The 15,097-nt window shown below is 46.4% G+C and overlaps 1 protein-coding gene across 11 annotated transcripts in view; it reads left to right on the top strand.

Annotated features, from left to right (window-relative positions):
* The window catches only part of TLN2 (talin 2), a 7,472,684-nt gene that overhangs the window by 1,080,594 nt on the left and 6,376,993 nt on the right, over positions 1–15,097 (top strand). For all 11 annotated transcript variants that reach the window (XM_069624483.1, XM_069624482.1, XM_069624486.1 and 8 more), the window contains one exon: positions 2,353–2,508. In XM_069624483.1, coding sequence (XP_069480584.1) covers positions 2,353–2,508 — 156 coding nt within the window. The remainder of the gene's footprint in view (positions 1–2,352; positions 2,509–15,097) is intronic.

Below are 15,097 nucleotides of genomic sequence, written 5' to 3'. Positions count from 1 at the left end.
TTAAACAGCATAGGGGCCAGAAGACGCTCTTGCCTTCCCAACTGTGATTGGGGTCACTCAATTCACCAGCTTTTCAATAGTGGACCCTGACACAGGAATCGATGTGCAATCCCTCAATCATCCGGATCAGGGGCTTCGGGATACCCATCCGATCCTAAGTCCTCCAAAGGAGTCTCCAGTTCACGTGGTCAAAGACCGAACTTAGGCCATAAAGGCCACGTAGACAGGAGAGTCCAGGAGAACGGAGCTTCGTGCAAGCATCATTTAAAGGTTAAGGAACTGATGGACGGTGCCCATTCCCGCCCTGGAGGCTAGTTGAGTGTCAGAAAGGAGATCATGATCCCTAACCCACTCCTCCAATCTATGAAGTAGGATTCCCAAAAAGAGCTTGCACATCCCATAAAGTGATCAGACGGTGGGATGATTGAAAGGATTTCTTGTCCTTTTTGTATACAGGCAAAATAATGTCAGATCTCCAGCTTGTTGGTAACATCCCTGTGTGGATAATGGCATTAAAAACCTTGGTCAAGAAGAGAGCCCATAGCTCATTATTAGTGCATAAGGCATCCCATCCTAACCCAGTGCTTTACGTGTTTTTGTCTAGCAGTAACCCTCACAAGTTCAGTCATTTCAAACGGTGGCAGAGCGTTATCATCCACAAAGTCATGAATCACTGCCCCTCCTGTAACATCAACATTTCGACTGTAAAGGGAAGTAAAATGCTTGAGCCTAGCGGAAACGTGTCTGTCCCCAAATCCAAGCCAACCGTATTTCTAGCAATAATTATGCGAAACGATTTAGAGTCCTTGGCATTGGCAAAGTCAACCGTTTTGGCTCGTGTATTGGTATTAGATCGGCATTCGCCAAGCACTGACATACTATGCTTGGGTAATTACACCATCTTCCAGTGGCTTCCATCTTGTGGCCAGGTAAATACCATTATTGCTGGACCTGGTAAAAGCGTATCTGACTCCTTCAAAAAAGCCAAAACGTGTGGCTTCGCTAATGCTTGCTTTTTTCTCTTTCTCTGCTACTTCTATGTTTCTGCATATGTCCGCATGCTGATGCAGCTCTCCCTTCCCTATATCCCTCAGAGGAAAGTGTTTGTATGCTGACTTGACCGATGAGTGGCGTGTGCTTTATATGCCAATAATGATATTCTGATAAAAGCAGTAATCCTGACCTTTCGTGTCATTGCTGCGGCTTTCTGCAGACAGCTGCGTCAAGTCATAATGTTTCACTTTATTCTGGTGGTCAGTAACACGTATTTACTTTCTCAGATCGGTGCTGGGTTGCAGTTTCGCTTGAAAAATGGAGCAGCAATTTGCTTCTTAAACTTCACCTTTTCTGTGCATGTTTTCTGGTGCTGGTTTGTTTGTATATATAACGCGGGAAAAGCTTTTCTGGGTTTGAGGAAAGCTTGCACTACCGATTTCGTTGCGGTTTCTAGTCTGTGATTGCGGCTTGCACTACTCCCTTCCGTACTGCAGTTGTTTTTCTTTAAGGAAATCCATAACTTATAGTGTTTGGGCATCACACTAGCATGAAGGATCGACCCATCAACATATTGAAACCAACAATAATGATGTGTGGAGGATGGAAGTATATCTGTGAACGTGAAATCGAACTAGTATTTGTTCGAAGGCCTTTTGGCTCATGGGCCTTAATATAATGATAGTCATCTTGATTTTTAGCCAACAGACCTTGACATTTAGCTTTGTGCGGTTCCCAGGAGAGCAGAAGACATCTTCTCCAATGATCTACACATCCAGAGAGTTACTAAAAAGCCTATGCTGCGTTTTTTTCTGATGCTCACATTTGGGCAAACCCAGAAGCTGTTATTTAGAGAACTGTATCTTCCCCTACCATGGGCCTTCACTACTTCATGGTCACGTGGTTGCTTTTTTATGAAGTACAATCTAACCTCATAGGCCATTCTGAATGATGCATAGATGAGTCATGCAATAACTGATGCTATAAACAAATCTTCTAGGATGCAGTAGGGTACGCCTCATTGTCTGCGCCCAACAGGCTTTCATAAATCTTTCTAAAACTTAAAGTTCATTGCCAGAGGCTATCTTGCATATGTCTTATTACAGTACAGCAGTAGATATGTTGGACATTGGCTGTTATCAACATTAATACAGCAAAGAGTAAACACTCCAATTCTGAGCTACTCTCCAACTGTACAAACCATAATCAGTTCAGGGAGTCCATATTTGTGTCTGACTTATCATGCTTGTCCGTCTGATAGTAAAAATATTTGCACTATATCACCACTTTCCTTCCATGAGGTAAATTGACATTGAGAACGTTGGTGATCAAAATGAAGTCTTGGTTTTTCTCTTTCAGGAGAAAATGAAGAGCAAAAACAAACTGGTCCCCCGATTGCTGGGAATTACGAAGGAGTCTGTGATGCGTGTGGATGAGAAGACTAAGGAGGTGATCCAGGAGTGGCCACTGACGACTGTGAAACGCTGGGCAGCATCTCCTAAAAGCTTCACTCTGGTAACTCCTCTCTTATAAAAATGGCATGTGCCATGCGCATAAATGTTTGTTTTGAATTTCTTTGGCCAATATAAACTTGCTTGGTATCTGTGTTTCTCCAACATTGGATCTGTCATAGATTCACATGCTGTGAATATTCCCCATCGTCAGTCTGGGTATCCTCGGTTACCTATATTCTTTAAACCCTTAAGGAAAACTTTAACACCTTTTGTAGTCCATCCTCGTTGCTATGGGTACTAACGGTCCCCACCAATGGGACATTGTGCATGTAGCTCCTCCCCCGCAACCTCCCTTCAGATTTCTACAGTCTTTCTTGCTGGTTGGAGTCCTCAAGGTTTTCTCTCAACAGAGAACGTTTTTCTTTTCAAATTGGGAATAATTCGACCAATGGAGGTCCGATTATGGACAGCATTTCCAAAAAGTCACTGTTTAAAGCCTGTGCCACTTGTGCCCGTAAAAATGTCTTTGAAGGGGACAGACTTGCAGTCTGCATCTACTGTCTGTAACCCAACCACTCAGTGGAGGACTGTGGAGTTTTTCAAGGGTTTAGCCTTAAAACCCTGACGGACAGGAAGCAATGCTTGGTTTTATAGCTGAATGAGGGAAACTATCCCGTCTTAGAAGATAGATCCTCAAGAAGTGTGGTGGTGCCGAAATGGGTGGAGAAAAGGCCTTTCTCCCAACAGAAAGCAAGTTCAGAAGAAAGACTGCAGAAAAAACAAAGGCACAAAGACAAATGGGATGACTCCCCCTTTACAGGTGAGCCTTTACAAACTCCTAAATTGTCAGCGAGTTCATCGACAGGAGGGGGCACGTGGACCAACCATCATCGTCGCACAAACATCAGGCGTCCGCGTCGTGGCCTAGTAAATCACAGGCCAAGGGGGAAAAACGCCCACAGACACACGTTTGTCATCGGCAGCTCCGTCTTTGGAAATGTCGGACCCATACAAATCACATTTGTCAACTACTCTGTTGACCGTGTGACCGCAGATGGCAAACCTGTGATTGACACATTTATAGACTCAAAAGCCGGTAACGCATTCATCGACGGCACAATCGTCCACGGGGAAGCTGGTAAAACATTTTTCTGCAACAACCCTTTCAATGACACCACCGTCAATGGCCCGGCCAGCGGCAAATGCCACCGGCAAATCAGAGATTCCCTCATTCACGTAAAAAAAGTCATCAACTAAGGCGTTGGCTACTTCACATACGTCCTTCACAAAGGGACAACCGATGCAGGCGACCAGTAGATGTCACCTGTCAAGGTACTCGTCCACAAAGGTCATTCACTGTTCATCCACAGAGTTGACAGTGGGGCTTACGGCTCCTGCAACAGACATAAAAAGTTAAATTGACACCAAATACAGGGGAAAAATCTCCTCCATCAGAGCCAGACACCGCACCTGGCTTCTCCAGGGAACTGCAAGAACAAGAAGGGCAGCCACAGCCGATTGTCTCAAATGTCCCACCAATCATATAATCTGATGTCATGCCTGAAGACATTATTGAGCATAAGAGCACTTTCGATTTTGAGGCACAAAGAGCACACTCCTCAGTGTTTTCAGGTTCTGATTAGTCGGTAATCATGCAGGAGCAAGGAACCCAAGTCATTCATGGAGCCCCTACTAGTCTCCCCAGTTTTCAAGTCAAAGGGCATTCCAGCCCCCACAACCAACAGCAGGCCCCTCAGGAGTAATCCCAGGCCACGCTGGTCATCTACCTTAACCAGCCTACACACTAGTGAATCCCCAGTGATTTTTGTAATTACAAGTTCACTCATCACTACAGAGTTTACTTACACAGCTCAATTCCAGACTCCCTCCTCTGCAGGGACCACAGGATGCGCCAAAGCCAACAGATCCACGGGAAGCACCAGAACAGGCAGTTCCACAAGAGTCTTCAACTAAGCGCAAGAGATCAGCATCCAGTGGATATTGTCATGACGCCAGAGGGAGTAAGCACGATCATGGAGACGAGTATCCCCACAACATAGTAGGGAGCACTCCAGGTCACCGTAGCAACAACAATCACACCTCCCCAGACCGTATAGGTCACTGTTAATACCAACATCTCTGCAGATGCCAGAGGCAAGCACACAGCCCTTAGGCCAGAACCAGGAGGAAGACAAACTCATGGATCCAGATCCAGACACTGCACCACAGGACACGTCAGCTATGACAGGCTCACCATACAAGGATGATGATTGGGACACTAATGATACTGCTATGGATAAAACACTTCAAATCCCCCTGAAACCATCACCGCCGGATGATATTGGGACTTTCCACTCCATGATCTCCAATACATGTCTAGAATTTGGCTTGAAAAGAGTGGAAGAAAAGAAAGACTGTTTTTTCTTCGACCAAATGGGAAAACGTAGCAAAACCACTGTCTCCGTCCCTATCCTTGACCATATGTGGGGAAAAAGGAATACGTACCAGGAGACATCTTTTCACCGACCTGGTGTAGAAAGGTCGATTGGAGAAGACATGTAAAGCTCCAGAATCTACACATAAATGCCTCACCGCCCAACCAAAGCCGGAGTCGGTGGTATCCACAGCAGCAAACAGGAAAACGCATACACAATCTCAAAAATGCACTGTGCCGCCGGAGAGAAAGATGCCCTGGCTATCTTAAAAGAGGGCGAGGAAGCATCGAACCACACCATTAACATTGCTGTCCACCTTGCGGAAACAGGATTCAAACAGATTGGGAACGGAGTAGTTGTTAAGACGGCAAGGCTGGCTTCGGTGCACCAACTTCAGACATGAAGTACAGCACAAGGTGGTAGACATGCGATTTGAAGGCGACAACTTATTCGGACTGAAGATAGATAGATTTAGATACTGCATGGTCGCTTACAACACTAGAGGGCAGGAAGACTTTTCGTCTATTTAAGGGAGCATCAGGGCGAGCAGGATCATTCTCTGCCAGAGGAGCCAGAGGTTATTCCAGAAGCTCCTATTATTCCCAAGTGTATAGACAAAATTACCAGTCTCACCAGCGATCCAATGAATATCGTCAGCCACAGAGAAGTCTAGGTGCTGCCACCTCCCAGAGAGAAAGGCAAAGCAAGTCCCAACCATGACTGCAGGTGCAGCACACCATCCATAGGGGGAAACGTTGCACATTACACCGGCAAGTGGTGTCTAGAGACTACAGACAGGTGGGTGTTGGACGTCATACTGCACAGCTATCTGCTGGAATACAAGAAACAACCAAAGCACATTCCCCAGGAACCATGCGCAACCACACTTGCAATTGCTTTTACAAGAGGGAGGACAAATGCTCACCAAAGGAGCCATTCAGAGGGTCCTGATACATCGCAGAGGAAAAGGAGTGTACTCCAGATACTACGGCGTGAAAAAGCCGTAAATGCACCACATACTCTATTTAAGATGTCTAAACAAGTTCATCAAAAAGCAAAAATTCAAAATGGTCACGCTACAGGAACTAATGAGGGCAAGTGCAGCCTCAAGAATACCTGGCGTCCTTAGATCCGCAGGATGCCTATTTTCATATCCCAGTCCACCAGAGTTACAGAAAATTATTATGATTTCTAATAGGGAACGATCACTATCAATTTCAAGCCCTGCCTTTTGGCCTAAAGTCTGTGCCTCAGACATTCACCAAATGTCTTGCACCCATTGCTGCATACCTCCTCTGACATGGTCAACATGTCTACCAGTATTTTGACGATTGTCTGGTTCATGCACTGACCATAAATGGAGAGAAGTCTTCTCTTTTCAAGACAAAGGCTCTACTGCAACAGCTAGGATTTACCATAAATTGCAAAAGAATGTGTAGACAACCCTCCAAAACTCTAGTATTTTTGGGAGCACAGTTCTCCACAGCGGAAGTGTTGGTGAGACCATCCACCGTCAGAATTCAAACGATAAGAGTGCTAGTATAAACCTTCAGACCAAACAAATGGGTATCGATCTGCAAATGCATGGCACTCCTGGGCACATGTCATTCTGCATCCCGCTTATTGCTCACTGAGGTTGCACATGAGGCCCCTGCAGGAATTTCTCGCCAGCAGATGGTCCCAGATGAGGGATCATGGGAAGACAAAGTGCAAATCACCTCTCACAAACAAACTTCAGTTGTGATCCAACACGCAGCATATAGCAGAGGCCATGCCTGTCCAGGAACCAATTGCTCAAGCCGCACTGGTGACAGATGCATCACTATCTGGATGGGGGCGCATAGTCTATGGATGCCGAAAGTAGCATCCCTGCACATAAACATCCTGGAGCTGAGAGCGGTCTGGTGAGCACTCAAATCCTTCCTTCCTGTAATACTCAAGTCCGTTGTGTGGTTGTGAAGAGCCAGGAATGAGACGCTGACACAGTGGATTCATGGTTTTGGTGAAAGACTTTAATTAAAATAAAAGGGGGTTAGGAAATGCCTCTGTCCCTACTCCAAGAGTTATTTCCCTACCTATAATCAAAACAAAGGGTCTGTCCAAGGTCAGGATGTCTAAAGCAAATCGTCCTATGTCCAAAGTACTATTCTGGCCCTCACATGTAGGAAAAATAACTCTAAGGTTAAAAGAGACAATGGGCCTCATTACAAGTGTGCCGGTCCGGTAACAACAGTGCCGGTAAGCCTACCGGCACCATTGTTACCGGACCGCCACACTATGGGTCTGCCTGCCGGAGTCGCTGTGCACAGCGGCCATGGTAGGCAGGCCGTAACGGAGGCACCGGCACCGTTACACGGTGCCTGCGTGTTCACCATTCCCATAGAGTCCTATGGGACTCTATGTGAATGGGGATTAACAGAATTACCGGCGCTTGGCTTACCGGCCGCCGGAGTTGTAATACCCCAGTGTTACCGGCAAGCCAGGCACCGGTAATCTTTTTCAGGTCTGGTGGCATCCCGCTGGTTTCACCGGCAGGGTTACTGCCGGGCCCGTAATGATGCCCAATGTCTTTGGACTTTAGTAGTGCACAAATGTTCAAAAAGAAAATGCATAACTCCAACACAAAAATGGACCACAAGGACAGTATTCCTTGTTCCGGAGGGTGGTTCCCTTCATAAGAATTTCTCTTCACTCTTTCCAAGAATGTCATTTCTTCAAGATTCTTTTGATAAACCACACAAAACAACTTGGCTGCTAGTCCTTATTTACTCGGATCCCTAGTGTACTCTCCTGACAGATTTCCACTTCCTTTTAACATGTTTTCTCAGCCTTCTCACCAGTCATGTTATCTATATTCTGCTCAGGACTTTTTTCAGGTACTGTATAGTACACACAGTTCAACTTGTCTATGCTTAGTATACTTCTCCTACCTATTTTTTGCTCACTTGCTATGGGTAATATGACACATCCTTCAGACTGTTCGACTATGTTGCCATTTCTTAACAGTGCACAGTGTACCTTCCAGTACCGTGTACTGGGGTCCTTTTTGTTTTATGGCCCTAGACACTGTAAGGAACTCATGGTGGAAACAGTAAAGACAGACACAAGTGATCACAGTTCAAGGGTGTTTATTAAACTGTATAATGGGTGAGAAAAACTCCTAATCTAAACCTAAATCCAAGATGGGAGCAAGCTACAACCATCAAATAATAATAACGCAGTCCTAGTGGCATCTTGTCAAATAAAAAGGGCCTATACAAAAACAAAACAAAAAACTATTGCCAATCGTTACAAGTAAGTTACAAAAATAGTGTGGGATAATGTTCTCAAGAAAAGAAAAAAGTGTTCACCAAATGATAAGTTAGGATGGTATGGCTGGGTCTCCGTTCTCCATGTTTTTAGCATGGGACAAGGCAGGACCTTTGAGCACAGCACACTCCTGGGCCTTGCCAACACGAGGTTTCGCCGATGCCAGAACCTTCCGGGGCCAAGTCTCTCTTCCTGCAAAAGTCTCTTGCCTTAGAAGGCCGGCTGTACCAAAACAATAAACAAACAAAAGTTCCTTTGGCAATCTTGTCACCTTGGGTGACTGCTCCTTGCCCTTTGGATCACCCTCAGCAGGGCTCTGATCCTTCTTGCAACATTAACCTCCCTCAATTGGGTTCACTACACCCTTTCACTCAAAAACGTATCAGTTAAGTCACAATGTCCTTTTCACCAAATATCCTTTGTGGACATCCCTCAGCCGGGTTCACACTTGTCGTCACAATGTTCACGGGTATATTACTTTTTAACCTCAATTCGCAGGCATACCTCTGTCGGGTTCACATTTGCCAGTTTCACAGTTCTCAATTCGCAGGCATCCCTCTTTCGGGTTCATATTTGCCAGTTTCACAGTTCAATCAGTTTTCTCGCATGTGTCAGACATTCGAGTGTACAAGGGGTTTTGCTCGACCCTCGTATGACCACTTTGACACTTTACACTATCCTCTCCTAAGGCCTCTTGGTCTTCATAGTTTCAGCAAAACAACACATCCCCAAAAAGGCTTCAAATGAGCACCCCCGCAACGCCTGACCACTCTGCTTCTGAACCATTTGCGTCGCCTGCAACCTTGGGCCCAGCACAGTTCGGTTTCACTATCTGTCTTCTACGACTCACCGGCTGTGCTGAACTTTTGGAGTTTATTGTTTCGGGAGTCGATGATGGCACCACAGTGGCAAGCGCTTCTCCCCGCTTTGGCTATCAACGCGCGAGGGCCCTGTAGGCCGTTGACACCTGTTGCACCACACGCCAGCTGGACTTTCCGGTTTTATGATTTCCGTTTCGGGGGATCGCAGGCCTGAGTTGAAAAGGGCAACTTCCTCCTCGTCATCCCTCCAGGTCTCTACGCCTTTCTTCTCCGTTTGAAGTGCTGTTAGGCAGAATTGCATGCAGTACCCTCTGGGACCACCACATACAATTAGGACTACAGGTGTAAGCAAAACCAACCTTTGGTATAAGTCTGTACTACACAGTTTTTGGTAGCGAGTTGTGCAGCCAGGCTTATCTCAAGAGGGAATGTGAGCAGTAAAAGATGTTACACAGAGGTGTCACAATCACAGTGGTTCAAGTAGACACTTAGACGCAAGGTTTCTTGGTAAAACACGTATTAATTTATTACACAGTCATTTAGAAAACATTCACTAGAAGGAGGCAACTTAAGATCATACACAAATATACTTCAAAACTAAACCAATACATTTCTGAGTAAATTAGGCTCCCCTGAAATAGGAGCAAAATTGTATTTCAGTCACTTTAAATAGGAGTACAAAGGCCCAAGTTAAAATAGATCACAAATACTTTCTTAGGCAGTGGAAATAGTTTTAGTTCACTAGAGGACTCGACTCAGTTCAATAGGCCTAGACCAAAGTCAATGGACTAGTGTCTTGGATAGGAAAGAGCAGTTCTTGTAATAAACGGTAAAGTCTTTGACAAAGTTCTCAGAAGTAGTTTGTACGAAAAAGAATCATATGTTGGGTCACAAGCTAATTAGGCCTGCAAGTTGGGAAAGTTTCACGAACTTTCACCGCAAGAGGTAAGTTCTCTCAATCGGGTTGGCACAATAGCTTAATATGAAGAAAAGATGCAGCTGAAGATATTGGTTCCCGGCAGATCCTGCAGATCTCACTGTTCCTGAGCCTCAGTCGTGGGGACAAGAAGGAGGACATAGGTGGACTCCTGCACTGCATGGGGACTGGTCAAACAAGCTGGCAAATGGAAGATCTTCGGTTCGAGTAGCTGTAGTCGAGCACACAAGCTTGTGTCCTTCCCCCGGGTTAATCCTAACCAGCTCTGAGAATGGTATCCAGGAGGCTTACGAGTTGATGGGTCCCACCAACTCAAAGGAAGAAGTCGTCCTTGAAGGGGCTTCTCTGTTGAGATGAACGTGGCAATTCGGACCTGCAGCAGGGCTTCACCGGGCAAACCAACAGTCCAGGAGTTGCAGCAGCCGTCCATTTCCAGCTCGTCTTCAGTTCTTTAGTTCCAGTGGTCGACTCTGCCTTTCAGTCCAAGAGACTCACCTTTTAAACAGTTTTCTCCTTTTCATTCCAGCCAAGCTGGCACTCACCCAGCAGGGTGGCTGTCCTTGCCGGACAGTCAGCCAGCCAATCACGCCAGAGTGCATTTGGGTCTCCTAGGAGACTAAGCACTGGGAGTTTCGGGCACCTTCCTCACTTCCTGCCCACCCCAGACACTCAGGCGCCAGAGGCGGTCTTCAGTCCTGAAGCCCGTCAAAGGCGTAATAACAAAGGGATCAAACATGGTTTGGTGCGCAGAGACAAACTCTAGAAAGACCTTTCCAAAAAGAAACAGTGAAAAAAGAAGACCGGGACCTGTTTAAACAAAGGGGCTTTTAGGCGCCATCTTGAAAAACATGGCTCCCGCGATTTTTAGCTACCGGTGTTCGCGGTCGGGAAAAAACATGGTAGTTCATTGTAAAACCACTTCCACCAGCCATTTCGATAGGAAAGGGTAGAATTTACTGCTACATGAGCTTCTAGACACAGGGGATACTAGGTAACCCCTCCAGCACTCTATAGGAAGATAGTGTGTGCTGGGTCTAGGAATTTAAAAAGACTAGTAAAGTCAATTTAACCTTGCATTCTCTGGGAAACAGTAGTTTCTCCCAGAGAAGATATTTAAACCTTTTGTAAGTCTAAAAGACATCCTTGTGTCACTGCACTGAAGGTGCTGTGTAACACACATGAAAAGATGATGCCTATGGAGTTATCTAAAACTCCATAATCAAAGAACACAAGAGTAAAACACACATCAAAATACATGACAGTGGGAATAAAGGTTCACACTCTTTCCAGGTAAAAAAAATCAAGTCCTCAAAATCCAGCAAAGTTCCTGGGGGGTCTCTAAAGTGGAGTGAATTAGCAGATTCATGAGAATTCTCCCCAGCAAGTGCTGGTCCAGAATAGCTGCTTCCTCGTGCATTCGGCCTTGGTCGAAGTGTGCTTTTGTGCTCCGCCTTTTATCTGTGTGGGGAACGGAAAGAGCTGTCAGATGTGCGTATTTTCGTCAATTCCCTGACTCTGTCTGAACCTTGTATTGGGACAGGTCAGATAAACGGCTCGGTTGTTAAGTCTGTTGTCTGTCATGGTGTAGGAAAGTGTTCATGTTGGAAAAGGGTGGGTAGAACTTCTGAAAATCCTACGGGGTAGGATGGGGAAAAGGTATTATAGGCAAGGGGGTACCGCGTCTCACCTGCGGGTGTCCCACTTCCGCTCCCAAGGACCCCTCATCCAGGTGATCCTCCCTCACTGGTCCACCCCCAGGAACTGGATCCATTAGAGATGGCCATGTCCTGGCCACCGGGTTGACAGATCCCCGGGGACTACCGGGTGAGACACCTCAGGTTTCTCACAACACTCTCAAAGGAATTTTGGGCGATTGTATGAGTGTGCCTGGGACAAACTAGTGGCAGCAGTTACTTTTTATAAGTGTTTTACTTATTGTTACTGAATCACATTGTGTTTACCACGTTTGGTTCAAGACTGTGGGCAGATCCGAAAATGGCTGAGCCACAAAGTCGTTTGTTCTGTCCCATGGCCATTTTGTCCCTTGCCTTCACCCAGGTCAAGTAACCCGGATTTTCATTATTTGGGCATGCAGCCTCCCGCAAAAACCGATCTCTTTCGCATGCTTCTGCATGTCACGTGTGTGCGTCCAGGAAGCGGGTTTGGGCTGTCTGATCCCAATCCACACTACTGGTGCCAGGATGTCTGGAGTGACTGAATGCCTGGGACCACAGTCGTGGACTGTGATTGGTCCACGACTGGGATGCCCGCTTAGAGCAGATCTTCATTTGAAAGTCCTCGATTTTGGCACAAAGCTAATCTTGGATAAGACAAGGGGCTTTGCATCCATTCCAGGTTGATCACCTGAGTTCTCCCCGGACTACAGAAGGAGCCAAGTATCCTGCACAAAAAAACAGACTTGTGAAACTGCCGGAGACTTGTTGCAAGGTTTTGGCACCCTTCCCCCTTGGCTGTCCCATTGGACCCCTGTTTTCTTCATCAATCAAGAAGGCCTGCCAAGGTGCTTTTTTTTTTGGGAGTAGTGGGAACAACTACTCTCGGCACCTCCTGCTTACCCGCCGAAATAGGCCCTTCGGACGTGTTCCTGGACCATACAGTGGATGGCCTAGCTCTACCTCGGGGTACCCTGCAGAACTGCCTCCGTCTTGATTGGAAACCCGAGACTTGGGCCATTGCATGCTTGTGGTTCGGGCCCTCTCCTGCCAAATTCCGCAGGCCTATCTCCTCTGAGTCCCAAATTAGGAGAGTGCGTAACGCGGCACACATCTGTGATTCCTACATCACTACCTGTTGGTGACGGTTGCTGTAGGTGTCTTGCTGACCTGCTCTCCTGTGCCCTGAAGCCTACTGCACCATCATTTTCTTTGTATCTTCTTCAGAAGATGAGAAAATGCAACTGTCCCGTCACGGACAATCGTTCAATCCTGCAGTCACTGAGAGCCGGATTGCCGCAAAACTACAGGACTCGCACCTACTAGCGACCTCGACTAAACTGGCAAAGTTTGGTCCAGACTGTGCCGAGGATTAGTGAGTACTTTCATCACTTACTGGTGGCTCCCTGGAACAACCGATCTCTTTTACGGATGAAAATCCCTGAAAAGGTATTCGCTTTTGGCTAGGTTAGCCCGCGCTCCCTAGCTATTCTCAAATTTTGAAAACTGCTGTGCCTCCGAGGGTAGACCCTACTTGAATAGTGGGAACCAATTCGTCATTGCCTCAAGCCCCTTCCTGACTTGCCACAGCTCTCCCAAAAAGACTGCGCAGGCAGAACAAAAAGCGGATTGTGCATTTTGCGCACAACTGTACCGTTGAGCACAAGGCTCCCCACTTCTTAGGGCTGGACTCGAAATTTAGGGAACAACTCTGAAGAATTGTCTAAAGCTCCTAGTGTGTTAACTCACCCTTCTCTTTACAGGTTGTGGCTGTGTTGTACTCCTTTGTCGCATTATGAAATGTAGTGTGTTTATCTTATATAGTAGAGTATTTTGTGTGGTAGCTGTTTTTATATAACTAAAGTTTACTTGTGTCTATTGGTCCGGCCAACAATAAATGTATAGATATTTTTCATATACACTTATCTAAGAGTAATTTGTGTTTCGTTACTGTGTGTGCTCATTGTGGGCTTCTGATCACTCTCACCCCTCCTGAGACTTAGTCTTGACTGCCTGTCAAGCTTCCTAGATTGGTCTGGCTTGTCCAGAAGGTCCCCCTGTTTCACTAAACAGAGGGTACCCTCCTAAACTTCTGCCCACCAGGTCAGAGATTAGAAATCCATCTTAACACGTATCAATTATGAAAATAAAAAATAAGTCCTAGTAAAAGGTGTACACAGGCATAGATAATCTATTAATCTAATTATGACATGATTGCTAAGGTACAGCTTCTAACATGAAGTGTTCTTGATAAGTTCGGGTATAATCCTATCCATGCTGTATTCAGCTTCGATTGTCGTACCGCATGTGCAGCAGACACTATATTGTCTATTTATACCCTGCTGGTGATGTCAATGCGTATGACTTCTCCCATACTTATGATATGATATGGCATTTATAACGCACCTATACACAAGTGTTTCAAGGTACGACGAGGCAAGGGAGGGGGAGCAAAGGCAGGACAGAGACAGCAATCTTACTATGCCAGGTGACAATGAGATCGCGCAAGTGCAGGGGATGGGGAAGGGGAAAAGTGCGAGGGGAGAGGGGAGGGGGGAGTGCAGTGCATGGGATCAGACTGAAAACAAATAAACAATAAATAAGCAATAAATAGAAAAGTGCAGCCAGCAGGTGGCAAGTGCAAGGGTAAGTGCAGACATCAAGTGTCAGGTGCCGGTGAGAGACTGTAGGAATATAGTACAGACCCAGAGTGCAAGGGTTGCCAGGGGGGCAGTGCAGGTGTGCAACTGGTGGTGCAGGGACCTGGGACCGAGATCAGAGGGTAGCCAGGTGACCAGTGCAGTGTCAGTCAGGAGTTTTAGCAGGGGAGAGGAAGAGAGAAAGCATAAGCAAAGAGGAAGGTCTTGAGGTGCTTCCGGAACCGGAGATGGTTCTCCTTAAGTTTCAGAAAGGCAGGGACGCTGTTCCAGACGGAAGCCCCTGCTGAGGAAAGATATCTACCACCAACTCGTTGCTTGGAGAAGCAACTGTCCCTGAGGGAGTTGGAGGCGGGGGAGCGAAAGCTTGAGAAGGAAGATATTTACGAAGAGAGAGTTGAAGGTATTGAGGCCACAGGCCTCAGAAGGCCTTGTGGACAATGCATAGGGGTTTGAACGTAATCTTCGCAGCCACAGGGAGCCAGTGCAGAGATTTCAGTCCTGCAGATATATGATACCTGGGCTTGAGGCCAAGATCATGTCCTGCAGTCCTGTTTTGGATGAGTTATAGAGGGCGGAGATTAGAAGCAGCCAGGTTTAGAAAGAGGCTGTTGCAGTAGTATACCCTAGAGAGAACCAGAGCTCTGAGATGGTGAGCTTCTGGGGGAAGGAGAGGAAAGGAAGAATACCTCTGAGAAGGTGCAGTTGGTAGTGTGACTTCTTAGACATGTGAGGAGAGAAGGAGAGTCGAAGATGACCCAAGGTTTTTAGCTTGACAGGTGGGAGCAGGAAGACGACCAAGAGAGGTCGGCCAGACA

The sequence above is a fragment of the Ambystoma mexicanum genome, chromosome 11 (genome assembly GCF_040938575.1).
Source record: "Ambystoma mexicanum isolate Mex_15411 chromosome 11, UKY_AmexF1_1, whole genome shotgun sequence".
In the NCBI taxonomy this organism is placed as follows: Eukaryota; Metazoa; Chordata; class Amphibia; order Caudata; family Ambystomatidae; genus Ambystoma; species Ambystoma mexicanum.
The sequence above is the reverse complement of the archived record's forward strand: the minus strand, read 5'-3'. Positions and strand labels throughout refer to the sequence as shown.